Here is a 12,729-nt window from a genome sequence, read left to right as displayed (position 1 = left end):
GTTTGGACTGAGTTGGTGAGTGCCTGGTGTCTGCACATGGAGCCTCCTGGCTGCAGAGGGCGCTGGTGCCAGCTTCTCCGTACTTCCCGGAGCTGTTCCAGGAGAGAAGCAGACAGGCACCTGGGAAGTGTCCACTTTCACACACTGCGTCCCAGCCATAGGTTGGTGCAAACTCTCCCTTTTCACCCAGCTCCTCTCACTACAACAAGCTAAAAACTTTTCTAACAATTGTCTTGTTCAGTTTTAACTTTAAACTGTTGTTCAGGGAATTCGGGACACTTTGCTTTTTCGCTGTTGATGTATAGTTTGTGTGGGTGTTTTTGATGGGGACGGTGTATAGGAAGCTTTACTCTGTATCTAACCCTGTGCTGTCCCAATTCAGGCAGTGTTTGATGGGGGAGAGTGTAGAGGAAGCTTTACTCTGTATTTAACCCTGTGCTGTCCCTGTTCAGGCAGTGTTTGGTGGGGGGATAGTGTAGAGGGAGCTTTACTCTGTACCTAACCCCTTGCTGACCCTGTGGTGGCAGTGTTTTATGGGGGACGGTGTAGAGGGAGCTTTACCCTGTATTTAAGCCTGTGCTGTCCCTGTTCAGGCAGTGTTTGGTGGGGGAACAGTGTAGAGGGAGCTTTACTCTGTACCTAACCCTGTGTTGTCCCTGTCATGGCAGTGTTTGATGGGGGATGGTGTAGAGGAAGCTGTACTCTGCATCTAACCCTGTGCTGTTCCTGACTCGGGGAATGTTTAATAGGGGATAGTGTGAGAGACTATTACTCTGTATGTAACCCATGCTGTGCCTGTTCTGGGAGTGTTGATGGGGACAGTGTAGAGAGGCTATTACACTCTATCTAACCCATGACTGTTGTTATTTGTTGCAGGAGGCAATAGAACAGGTTACAGCACCAGCTCAGTATCATGGCGAGTGTTGTGACTAAGGAGGGCACTGTGCAAGTTGAAGGGCAGCAGTTATTTTACCGTCAGACTGCACCAGCTGAGCAGACCCCCAGATTATCTGTCCTCCTGCTCCATGGCATTCGCTTCTCCTCTGACACTTGGTTGAAGCTTGGAACCCTCCAGGAGCTGGCAGGGGCTGGGTACCAGGCGGTAGCTATCGACTTACCAGGTTAAGTAGTGCATTAGCCAAGATCAGTACACGCAGTGAGTGAGCTGTGACACTGACAGGCTGGAGCATGTGCTGTTTGCATTAATTGTTGCACATCTTTCTGAGATTTCTTCACGTGTTGTTTGGGATGTGTGCGTGGTTAGTTCAGTACACTTGTTATGGATCACACCAAACTTCCTCAAAATCTATAAAGGACATAGCCTAGACCCTAACTTTTTTATTTTGTTTAATGACAAGTGCAAGGCTCTATATTTGAAGTGATTCAATTGGCTTTAGGCAAAACATGCTTTATTCATAAACATAATTAAAATACAAACAAAAAAATTGGCATAACTTTAACCTTATTGAAATACTTAATAAAATAATACATTGTTTAACTACTAACCATCAACTGTTCCATCAACTGCAGCATCCCATAAACACACCCTTGGCATAGGTAAATTCAGCAAAACAGGTTTTCCTCATGTGCTATCTCCTCCAGTCCAGGAGAAAAGGATGCCAAAAGAAACAATCTGGTCATAGAGAGAGAACTCAAAGCTTTTTTTGCTGTAGCAGAGAAAGAGAGAGCTGTATCTATCAGCTTCAACAGCCAGCTACAAACCACAACTGAGCCTGACTCCACCCGCTCATGCTTCTTTTGTCCATTAAGAAAACACTCGGGGAGCTCAAAGCAGTTTATCCACGGCTTCTGAAGCAGACATTCTGGCACAATTGTGCAAGAGAAACAACACAGAACAAATCTGTCTTAAAGACGCAGTACCATCAGAATCCATTGCACATCTAAGTCAAATGTACTGGGTTGGGATTGGAGTTTCTGTTGAATTTGTGATTTGCGTTCAGCACCGGGGCAGACAGACAATGTGAAAGGCTCAGGGCCCACCCCTGTGGTGAAGCATCAGCAACAAACCATCAGAGTGAAGATAAGAGATAACAAGGTGTACAGCTGGATGAACACAGCAGGCCAAGCAGCATCAGAGGAGCAGGAAGGCTGACGTTTCGGGCCTAGATCCTTCTTCAGAAATGGGGGAGGGGAAGGGGGTTCTGAAATAAATAGGGAGAGAGGGGGAGGCAGATAGAAGATGGATAGAGGAGAAGATAGGCGGAGAGGAGACAGACAGGTCAAAGAGGTGGGGATGGAGCCAGTAAAGGTGAGTGTAGGTGGGGAGGTAGGGAGGAGATAGGTCAGTCCGGGGAGGACGGGAGGGGCGAGGGGTTTGGGATGTGGTAGGAGGAGGGGAGATTTTGAAGTTTGTGAAGTCCACATTGATACCATTGGGCTGCAGGGTTCCCAAGCGGAATATGAGTTGCTGTTCCTGCAACCTTCGGGTGGCATCGTTGTGGCACTGCAGGAGGCCCAGGATGGACATGTCGTCTGAGGAATGGGAGGGGGAGTTGAAATGGTTCGCGACTGGGAGGTGCAGTTGTTTAGTGCAAACCGAGCATAGGTGTTCTGCAAAGCGGTCCCCAAGCCTGTGCTTGGTTTCCCCGATGTAGAGGAGGCCACAACGGGAACAGCGGATGCAGTGTATCACATTAGCAGATGTGCAGGTGAACATCTGCTTGATGTGGAAAGTCTTCTTGGGGCCTGGGATGGGGGTGAGGGGGGAGGTGTTGGGGCAGGTGTAGCACTTCCTGCGGTTGCAGGGAAAAGTGCCGGGTGTGGTGGGGCTGGAGGGGAGTGTGGAGCAGTCAAGGGAGTCACGGAGAGAGTGGTCCCTCCGGAAAGCAGATAAGGGTGGGGAGGGAAAAATGTCTTTGGTGGTGGGGTCGGATTGCAGATGGCAGAAGTGTCAGAGGATGATGCATTGGATCCGGAGGTTGGTGGGGTGGTACGTGAGGACGAGGGGGATTCTGTTTTGGTTGTTATTGCGGGGAGGGGGTGTGAGGGATGAGTTGCGGGAAATGCGGGAGACACGGTCGAGGGCGTTCTCGACCACTGAGGGGGGGGAAGTTGCGGTCCTTGAAAAACGAGGACATCTGAGATGTACGGAAGTGGAATGCCTCATCCTGGGAGCAGATGCGGCGGAGGCGAAGGAATTGGGAATAGGGGATGGCATTTTTGCAGGAAGTTGGGTGGGAGGAGGTGTATTCTAGGTAGCTGTGGGAGTCGGTGGGCTTGAAATGGATATCGGTTTCTAGGTGGTTGCCAGAGATGGAAACAGAGAGGTCCAGGAAGGAGAGAGAGGTATTAGAGATGGTCCAGGTGAACTTAAGGTTGGGGTGAAAGGTGTTGGTGAAGTGGATGAACTGTTCGAGCTCCTCATGGGAGGATAAGGGCAACGTTAGGGTGAGGAGGATGTGTCAACCCATCACCCATCCACTCAATGTAAGATGCTGATCACATACTGTCAGGAAATACAACTGCACCCATGTGGGCAAGTGTACTGGGTCTTTTTGGGACAAAGAGGCTTGAGGGAGTCTGAGGGTGCAGAAAACCCAGACTGTAACCTGCTCTAGGAACTTACTTTGTTTGTAGCTCCCTCACACTCAAGCAGATATCTTTATTCCTCATGTGAATTGAGGTCGCACAGCCATTGAGGTCCTTCCAGTTCTTTCAGAAGTTGTCCATTACTCATGTTTGCACCAGTTGGAGTTTTGAGTTTTAGCCCCGGTGGTTGTAGGACAATGTAAATCAGATCAGTGATGTTCTGTGTGACTGGGGCTGATCAATGCTGGTCCAGATGAAGCCCCTCTCTGTGCCCTGGTTAACGTTACTCCTGATCTTTCTCCTCTACCTAGGCCTGGGTAACTCCAAAGAAGCGACAGCTCCTGCCAAAGTCGGGGATCTGGCTCCTGACAGCTTCCTCCTGAGTGTGCTCAAGGGTTTGGAGCTGAACTCCGTTGTGATAATCAGCCCATCATTGAGTGGGATGTATTCACTGCCCTTCCTGTTTGGGCACTGTGACATGGTGAGGGGATTCATCCCTGTTGCCCCAATCTGTACTGAGAAATTCTCAGCTGAGCAGTACTCCAGTGTGCAGGTAAGTTGGTTCTACAAACAGTAGTGTCTTTCATGTGCCTCTGTAAGTACTGCCCCTTCCTCTCCCCCACCTCTGTAGGTTGTTGTGTCACCATAGTCTTACCAGACCACAGGGCTGCTCTCTCATTGGAGAGAGAGATGACTAGGGGTGATTTAACCTGAGTGTCACCATGCCTCAGGTGAGGGGAAGATGTTGAGAAGGACAGTCCTTTATGGTAACCCCAGCTGGTGATGGGAATTGAACCCATGCTGTTAGAATCACACTGCTTTGCGAACTAACTGTCCAGCCAACTGAGCTAAATCAACACCCATGTAGTGCCCTTCCTCTCCCCTCCCTCTGTAGGTTGTGCCTCCTCCCCTATTTCTGTAACTTTCCTAGCCCTGCAATTTATACCACCAAACTCCCTACCTGATTCTGGACCCTGTCCCCCTGTCTTACTGAAGGTGACTGTCTTCAAATGGTGACATCCGAAGCTATGGTCAACTCTTCAATAAGCCCCTCTATCTGTCTCCCACCTTCAAGACTTTTCTTGTAACCTACCTGTTTGACCAACATGGTCACCCTTCATATATTTCCCTCTTTTACTCCACCTGAACCAATCTGGGACTAGTGCTGTAGCAAAAAGGATAAATTGGGCGGTCACTAGGACTTTAAACTAGTGCACTGGGGGGAAGGGAAGGGGAAAATGACAGGAAGTATAATGGTAAATAGAAAAGAGAGCAGCAGGTTAACATGTGTGCAGGAAGGTTTAACTACATCCAAGGCTCTGAAAGAAGTTAAAAGGAAGGAAAACTCAGGATATGTTATTAATGAAGATGTTAGAATTCAAAAAGAAAGTATAAAAATTAGCATAAAGACACTTCACCTGAATGCTTGTAGCATTCGAAACAAGGTAGATGAGTTAACAGCACAAACCATCATGAATGAGTATGGTTTAGTAGCCATTACAGAGACATGGCTGCAGGATGGTCACGACTGGGAATTAAATATCCAGGGATATCAGACTATTCAGAAGCACAGTCAGGAAGGTAAGGGGGGCGGTGTAACTCTGATAGTTAAGGATGACATCAGGGCGGTGGTGAGAGATGATTATAAGTTCTGTGGAGAATAAGGTTGAATCTGTTTGGGTGGAAATAAGAAATTCTAAGAAGAAAAAGTCACAGACAGACTTAGTCTAATAGGCCACCAGGTAATAACATCACTTTGGGGCAGGCAATAAACAAAGAAATAACTAATGCCTGTAAAAATGGTACAGCAATTATCACGGGAGATTTTAATCTACATGTCGATTGGTCGAACCAAGTCAGTCAAGGAAGCCTTGAGGAGGAGTTTATTGATAGTTTTCTTGAACAGTATGTAATGGAACCGACAAGGGAGGAAGCTATCCTAGATCTGGTCCTGTGTAATAGACAGGAATAATTAATGATCTCATGGTTGGGGATCCTCTTGGAAGGAGCAATCACAGTATGGTTGAATTTAGAAAATAGATGGAAAGTGAGAAGATAAAATCTCATACCAGGATCCCGTGCTTAAACAAAGGAGACTACAATAGGATTAGGGAGGAGTTGGCTAAAGTAGACTGGAAGCAAAGACTTTATGGTGGGACGGTTAAGCAACAGTGGAGGACTTTCAAAGCAATTTTTCAAAGTACTCAGCAAAAGTGAAAAGGAAGGACAGTAGAAAAAGGACTAATCAGTCATGGATGTCTGAGGAAATAAGAGAGACTATCAAATTCCAGTGGGAAACTAGAAGATTGGGAACACTATAAAGGTCACACACAAAGAAAAGCTATAAAGAAAAGTAAGATAAATTAGCAGAGTAAACTAGCTCAGAATATAAAGACAAATAGCACAAGATTCTACAAATATATAAAATGAAAAAGAGTGGCTCAGGTAAACATTAGTCCTTTAGAGGATGAGAAAGCGGATTTAAGAATGTGAAATGAGGAAATAGCCGAGGCACTAAACAGGTATCTTGTGTTGGTCTTCACAGTGGCAACATGAATAACTTGCCAGTAATTGATGATGAGGAGACTAAGGTAGGTGAGGACCTAAAAACGATCATTATCACAAAACAGGTAGTGTTGGGTAAGCTAATGGAGCTAAAGGTAGACAAGTCTCCTGGCTCTGATGGAATGCATCTCAGGGTACGAAAAGAGATAGTAGGAGAAATAACAAATGCGCTTGTGGTAATTTTCCAAAATTCGCTGGACTCTGGGGCAGTTCCAGCAGATTGGAAAACAGCAAATGTGACACCACTGGTTAAAAAAGGAGGTAGACATAAGATGGGGAATTATAGGTCGGTTAGCTTAACTTCTGTAGTGGGGAAAATGCTTGAATCTATCATCAAGGAAGAAATAGCAAGACATCTAAATAGAAATTGTCCCTTTGGGCAGACGCAGCAAGGGTTCATGAAAGGCAGGTCATGTTTAACTAACTTACTGAAATCCTATGAAGACATTCCAAATGCGGTGGACAACGGGTACCCAGTAGATGTGGTGTATCTAGATTTCCAAAAGGCATTTGACAAGGTGCTGCACAAAAGGCTGCTGCATAAGATAAAGCTGCACAGCATTACGGGCAATGTATTAGCATGGATAGAGGATTGGTTATCTACAGGAAGCAGAGAGTGGGGATAAATGAGTGTTTTTATGGTTGGAGATCAGTAGCTAGTGGTGTGCCTCAGGGATCAGTGTTGGGACCCCAATTGTTTATAATTTACATAGATGTGGAGGTACTGGTGTTGGACTGTGTTGGCAAGGTCAAAAATCACATGACACCAGGTTATAATCCAACAGGTTTATTTGAAAACACAAGCTTTCGGAGCTCCGTTCTTTCCTCAGCTTTAGTGTCGAAGAGGAGGAATACCAACACACAATTTATAAGCAGAAAGGTAACAACCCTAAAAATAGCTCACTGACTGTCTCCTGTTGAATCTTTAATCAGTTAGAAAAGAGACATAGGTTTCTATCAATTACATAGATGATTTGGAGTTGGGGACCATGTGTAGTGTCTCAAAGTTTGCAGATGACTCTTGATGAGTGGTAGAGCAAAGTGTGCAGAGGACTCTGAAAGTTTGCAGAGGGATATAGATAGTCTAAGTGAGTGGGCAAAGGTCTGGCAGATGGAGTACAATATTGATAAATGTGAAGTCGTCCATTTTGGTAGGAATAACAATAAAAAGGACTATTATTTGAACGGTAAAAATTTGCAGCATGCTGCTGTGCAGAGGGACCTGGGTGTCCTTGCACATTAATTGCAGAAGGTTGGTTTGCAGGTGCAGCAGGTAATTAAGAAAGCAAATGGAATATTATCCTTTATTGCTAGAGGGATTGAGTTTAAAAATAGGGAGGATATGCGGTAGCTGAAAAGTGTGCTGGTGAGACCACACCTGGAGACTGTGTGTAGTTTTGGTCTCCTTACTTGAGAAAGGATGTACTGGTAGTGGAGGAGATGCAGAGGAGGTTCACTAGGTTGATTCCGGAGTTGAGAGGGTTGGCTTATGAGGAGAGACTGAGTAGACTGGGATTATATTCATTGGAATTTAGAAGAATGAGTGGGGCATCTTATAGAAACATATAAAATTATGAAGGGATTAGATAAGATAGAAGCAGGGAGGATGTTCCCACTGGTGGGTGAAACAAGAACCCATAACCTCAAAATTAGGGGGAGCAGATTTAAGACTGAATTGAGGAGGAATATCTTCACCCAAAGGGTTGTGAATCTGTGGAATTCCCAGTGAAGCAGTTGAGGCTCCCTCATTAAATGTTTTTAAAATGAAAACAGATCATTTTTTGACCAGTAAAGGAATTAAGGGTTATGGTGAGAGGGTGGGTAAGTGGAGCTGAGGCCATAAAAAGATCAGCCTGATCTTATTGAATGGTGAACTGGGCTCGAGGGGCCAGATGTCCCACTCCTGCTCCTGGTTCTTATGTGCAAACCTCTGTCTGTAAAGAGCGCTCCATAAATGCATTGTTGTTGTTAATCAGTATGGTTGCATACCAAAGTGGACATTGGCTTTTATCTAGTTAAAAGAAAGAACTGCAGATGTTGGAAATCTGAAATAGCATCAGGATGTACTGAAGAAACTCTGCAGTTCTGGCAGCAGCTGTAGAATTGGGGTGTATTGTGCAGCTCTAGAATCCATCTGGAGGGATGTGATTGTACTTGAGGAGGTGCAGAGGAGATTTACCAGGATGTTACCTGGGCTGGAGAGTTTATAAAGAGCTTCTTGGACAGAGTGGGATTGTTTTCTTTAGAGCAGAGGAGATTGAGAGGAGACATGATTCAGATGTATAAAATCATGAGGGACATAATAGGGTAGACAAGAAGAAGCTTTTCCCCTTGATGGAGGGAGCATAGATTTATCATCATAGACATCATAGAATCCCTACGGTGTGGAAACAGGCCCTTCGGCCCAACAAGTCCACACCAACCCTTGGAGCATCCCACCCAGACCATCTCCCTATAACCCATCTAATCTACACATCCCTGAACACTGCAGGCAATTTAGCATGGCCAATCCACCTAGCCTGCACATCTTTGGACTGTGGGAGGAAACCGGAGCACCCGGACGAAACCCACGCAAACACGGGGAGAATGTGCAAAGTCCACACAGACAGTCGCCTGAGGGTAAAATCAAACCCTGATTCCTGGCGCTGTGAGGCAGTGCTAACCACTGAGCCACCGTGCCGCCCCGAGGTGAGGTAAGATATGGTAAGGGGCAGGAGGTTTAGACGAGATGTGAGGAAAATTGTTTTTACCCAGAGTGCAGTGGGAATCTGGAAATCACGGAAGGTAGAAGGCAGAAACCCTCAACATTGAAGAAGTATTTAGATATGCACTCGTGATGTCAAGGGGTACAAGGCTATGGGCCAAGTGCAAGAATATGATGGGCCAAAGAGTCTTTTTATGTGCTTTAGATCTCTATGACTCTATAAACAAAGTAAATGTGTTGAGTCCAGTGTGACTCTTTTCCAGGACTGAAAAGGGCTGAAAAATGGTGGTTTTCTTGCTGTAGACAGAGGGGAGGAGAAGTGAGTGGGTGTCTGGAGGCAAAGACGAAGAGAATGCTAATGTTCGTGGAAAGGAGATAGGAAAGGGTGAGTATTAATGAAAGATGTTAATATGGGAAAATAGGTTAACTTTTCTGAGAGTGAACAATAGATGGTCGGTGTGGAATTGGGGCATAAGCAAGATGGAGGACGGAGGTACAGAAGTTATTTTCTGAAGTTGTTGAACCTAGTGTTGAGTCCTTTAAGGCTGTAAAATGCCCAAGCAAAAAATGAACTGCTGGGTAGAACGCACAAACTTCATACAGACAGTCACCCAAGACTGAAATCAAACCCAGGTCCCTGAGCCCCGTGCCACCCACTAAAACCTGACAGCTCTTATTCCTAGCATTACCACGATTAGAGAGGTGGAAGGTGCTGCTGCATTGGGCCCCAGTGCACTACGTTGACTACACAGAGTGGCCTGGGTCACTGACTGATACTTCACACTCTTCACAGACCCCAACGCTGATTGTCTACGGTCAAGAGGACAAGTCGATGGGAGAGACATCGTTCAACCATCTGAGAAACCTGGCTAACCACAAGGTGCACGTTATGACGGGCGCACAGCATGCCTGTTACCTCGATAACCCTGAGGAGTGGCATCGCACAGTGCTGGAGTTCCTGAAGAATCTGTGCTGAATCTCCTCAGGCGCGCACTGCTGCAAAAAAAAAACAAAATTGACCAGTTAACAACTGGATTAATCAGTTTCTGTTAAGTTAATCATGCGTTAATCTACGAATCCAAAAAGAAATCAGTGTTTATTACCTGCTGCCCTTCCTTCAATGGCAATGTGATTTTATTCTAACTACATTCTGATGTCTCGATGTGATTGACCAGATTATGCAATATACAGAAGGGGTGTCAGTGGTATAAACTGTTCACTCTGAGAATTGACAATGGTGATGATTTTGAGGATAGAATCTGATTATTTGAGCACTCCTTATCTGTCATCCTTCCTGCTGCCGTGGGTTATCACCAGACAAGAGTGGAAGGTGGGTGATACCACCACTGATACCATTCCAGAACTGTCTGTTGCAAGGGCTCCAATCATCTGCTCACACCAATGCATAAGACCATTCGTCCCGTTGAGCACCTCTCCCTGTTCTTTAGCTTTAACTCTACTTTCCTGCTTGTTCCCCATATCTATCAATTCCCTAAGTGACCAAACATTGTCGATCTCAGTCCCAAATGGATTGAATCATGCAGCATTTACAACCCTTTGTTTGGAGCAATTTCTCCTCTTCTCAGGGCAAGATGATTGGCCCCTTCTCCTGAGACAGCTCCTTGTGTCCTAAACCAGGGGAAACAACCTCTTGGTGTTGACCCTATCAAGTTCCTTCAGAATCTTGTATGCTTCAATGAGATCAGCTCTCATTCTAAACTCCAGAGAATATAGGCCCAATTTCCTCTGTCTCTCATCTCAAGGACTAGTTTCCCGTACAGTCTCCAACCCAGGTATGTCCTTCCTTAAATACGTGTATCTAAATTGCACATAGTGTTCCAGGTGTGGTCTCACCAAGACTTTGTACAATTGTAGCCAGATTTCTTTATCCCCATCTTCCACCCTATAGTTCTTTGTGATCTTTGCCTGCATGAGCTTGAATTTGGTCAAAACAATATCAAAGAGTGGGAGGTGGTTTTCATGTCTCTGTGGCCTGTGTTATTGAGATCCAACTCCAGATGTTACAGCTGCTGGCATTACCTTATCCTCCAGCTACGGGTGTTGATCCATAAAATGGGATATAGGGAACACATACCACAGACAATCGTTCCAGTCAATGTCTTCAAAGATCCTGTCGATGGAACCTCGGGTTCTCTGATCTGTGGCTGGTTTTCTCAAAACTTAATGTCCAAACAGCGGCCAGAGCAACCCTCAGTTGCTTGGGCTTCCTGGAGCTTCAGCCTCTAGTCAACCTTTCCCCGTTATTCCTCTTTTCAGGCTCACGTGGTGCCATCTCATCTGCCTCAATAGCTGCATTCTCCTGAGTACGGAAGATGAAGGGCTGATCTATTGGAGGTGTTAAGGTGATGAAAGGATTCAGTAGGTTGAGCTGTGGAGAATGAGTTTCCTTTGGTGCATGATGCCAGAATAAAGGGGGATATCCTTCAAATTCGAAACAGGACATTCAGGGAGATGCCAGGAAGCACGTCCACACAGAAAGGGTCAAGGGAATCTGGAACCCCCTTCCACAGAAACCTGTTGAGACTTGGTGTGCATGATCCGACAGTTCTTTTCCGAAACCTTTTGATTTCAGCAACAGCTGCTTGTTAGAACTCAGTCTTCGGGTAACGAAACAGCCGGGGCTCAGAGCAACGCTGACTTCCCGCACCAAAAATCAAACAAAGACCTGATTTGACTCTTGAGTCCACATGCAGATTTTCCTGATAATTTCGAAACGGCTGCTAAGTTAATGGAATGCACTTGGCTTGCTGTGCCTGGGATTGGTGCTAGCTCTTCAAATTTGAGTTAACATGCATCTTCTGGGGAGGTCCAGGTCGGCTACCTGTTCGCCACCCCGCCTGACTGCAATAAAATTGGACAGAGTGTACAACAGCCGGTTCTAATGGGACTCTTGTGGGGCACAGTGGTAGTGTTCCTACCTCTGTACTAGGAGGCCTGCGTTCAAGCCCCACCTGCTCCTATCTGGGCAAGAAAAATATCTACAACAGCCGGTTCATCCTGCAGTACCTGTTTGTGACTCTGTTGCAGTTGGATTTCATTCCTGGCAACATTGAATTGCAATTCTTAAGCTTGGATTAAAAAAAAGTGCTCAAGATGTGGGCAGTATGTTTGCAAAATTAGTTATTGCCCATCCAATCAAGGGGTGAGTTGAGGTTTTTTTTTCCTCTCCCTACGCTACCACTGCCCCCCAACACCACCCATGTTGTGTGTTTGTGTATGTGCAGTGACTCAGTGAAGACACCGTGTGCAAGCAACTTTACTCAATATTTCCACCACCAGGAAAACACCCATGTGGCCAGTGAACCAGTCACAAACAGAGCCCAGTAAGAGCAATGCTTATGTGAAGAAAGTGAGTGGAGTTTTCTAAAGGCCGAAGTAGCTTTCCAACACGGATTACCAAGAATGTAAGGATGTTCATGAAAAAGTTCTGATTTTTTGTTTAAAAGGAATTCTTTCATCTGGTGCCAACTCACAAATGACCTGATTGGAAATTCAAAGTCATACCTGGTCACAATGGGATTTGAACACTCAATCTCTACATTATTACACTAGAGTACTATGTGCCTGTTTTCACTGATCACAGTCAACAGTCATTTCATTCATTTTTATGCCTTAAACAAAAATACTTAGCTCTAAATATGGCCATCCTTTTAATATAAATCACACACACGTACTGCTATAATAATGCTACTTTCTCTGGATTTGGTGAATTTCTAGAGGTTTTGATACTTTGTCTGTACCTGTTTTCATTACACAACGTTGTAACCATAACGTCAATTGACTTAATAATGTAATTCAGAACGAACAAATATCAGACTTTGATCATTGTTTGCAGAGAAGGTAACAAACAATGTATTATAATAAATTCTGGTTTAATTTGCCATAAATGG

General features: G+C 45.3%; 1 protein-coding gene across 3 annotated transcripts in view; it reads left to right on the top strand.

Moving 5' to 3' along the window:
* Nucleotides 1-12,729, top strand: part of abhd14b (abhydrolase domain containing 14B) — a 20,711-nt gene extending 7,982 nt beyond the window's left edge. Inside the window, exons 1-5 of one of the 3 annotated variants that reach the window (XM_048606174.1) lie at nucleotides 39-161; nucleotides 877-1,121; nucleotides 3,861-4,102; nucleotides 9,612-9,698; nucleotides 11,096-12,729. In XM_048606174.1, the coding sequence (XP_048462131.1) occupies nucleotides 914-1,121; nucleotides 3,861-4,102; nucleotides 9,612-9,698; nucleotides 11,096-11,128 (570 nt within the window). In that variant the 5' untranslated portion in view covers nucleotides 39-161; nucleotides 877-913 and the 3' untranslated portion in view covers nucleotides 11,129-12,729. Of the gene's footprint in view, nucleotides 1-38; nucleotides 162-876; nucleotides 1,122-3,860; nucleotides 4,103-9,611 lie in introns of those variants that run through there. The other 2 variants (XM_020529054.2, XM_048606173.1) reach the window with 2 other exon arrangements.

Source organism: Rhincodon typus, chromosome 16, assembly GCF_021869965.1.
Source record: "Rhincodon typus isolate 14 chromosome 16, sRhiTyp1.1, whole genome shotgun sequence".
Lineage (NCBI taxonomy): Eukaryota > Metazoa > Chordata > Chondrichthyes > Orectolobiformes > Rhincodontidae > Rhincodon > Rhincodon typus.
The sequence above is the reverse complement of the archived record's forward strand: the minus strand, read 5'-3'. Positions and strand labels throughout refer to the sequence as shown.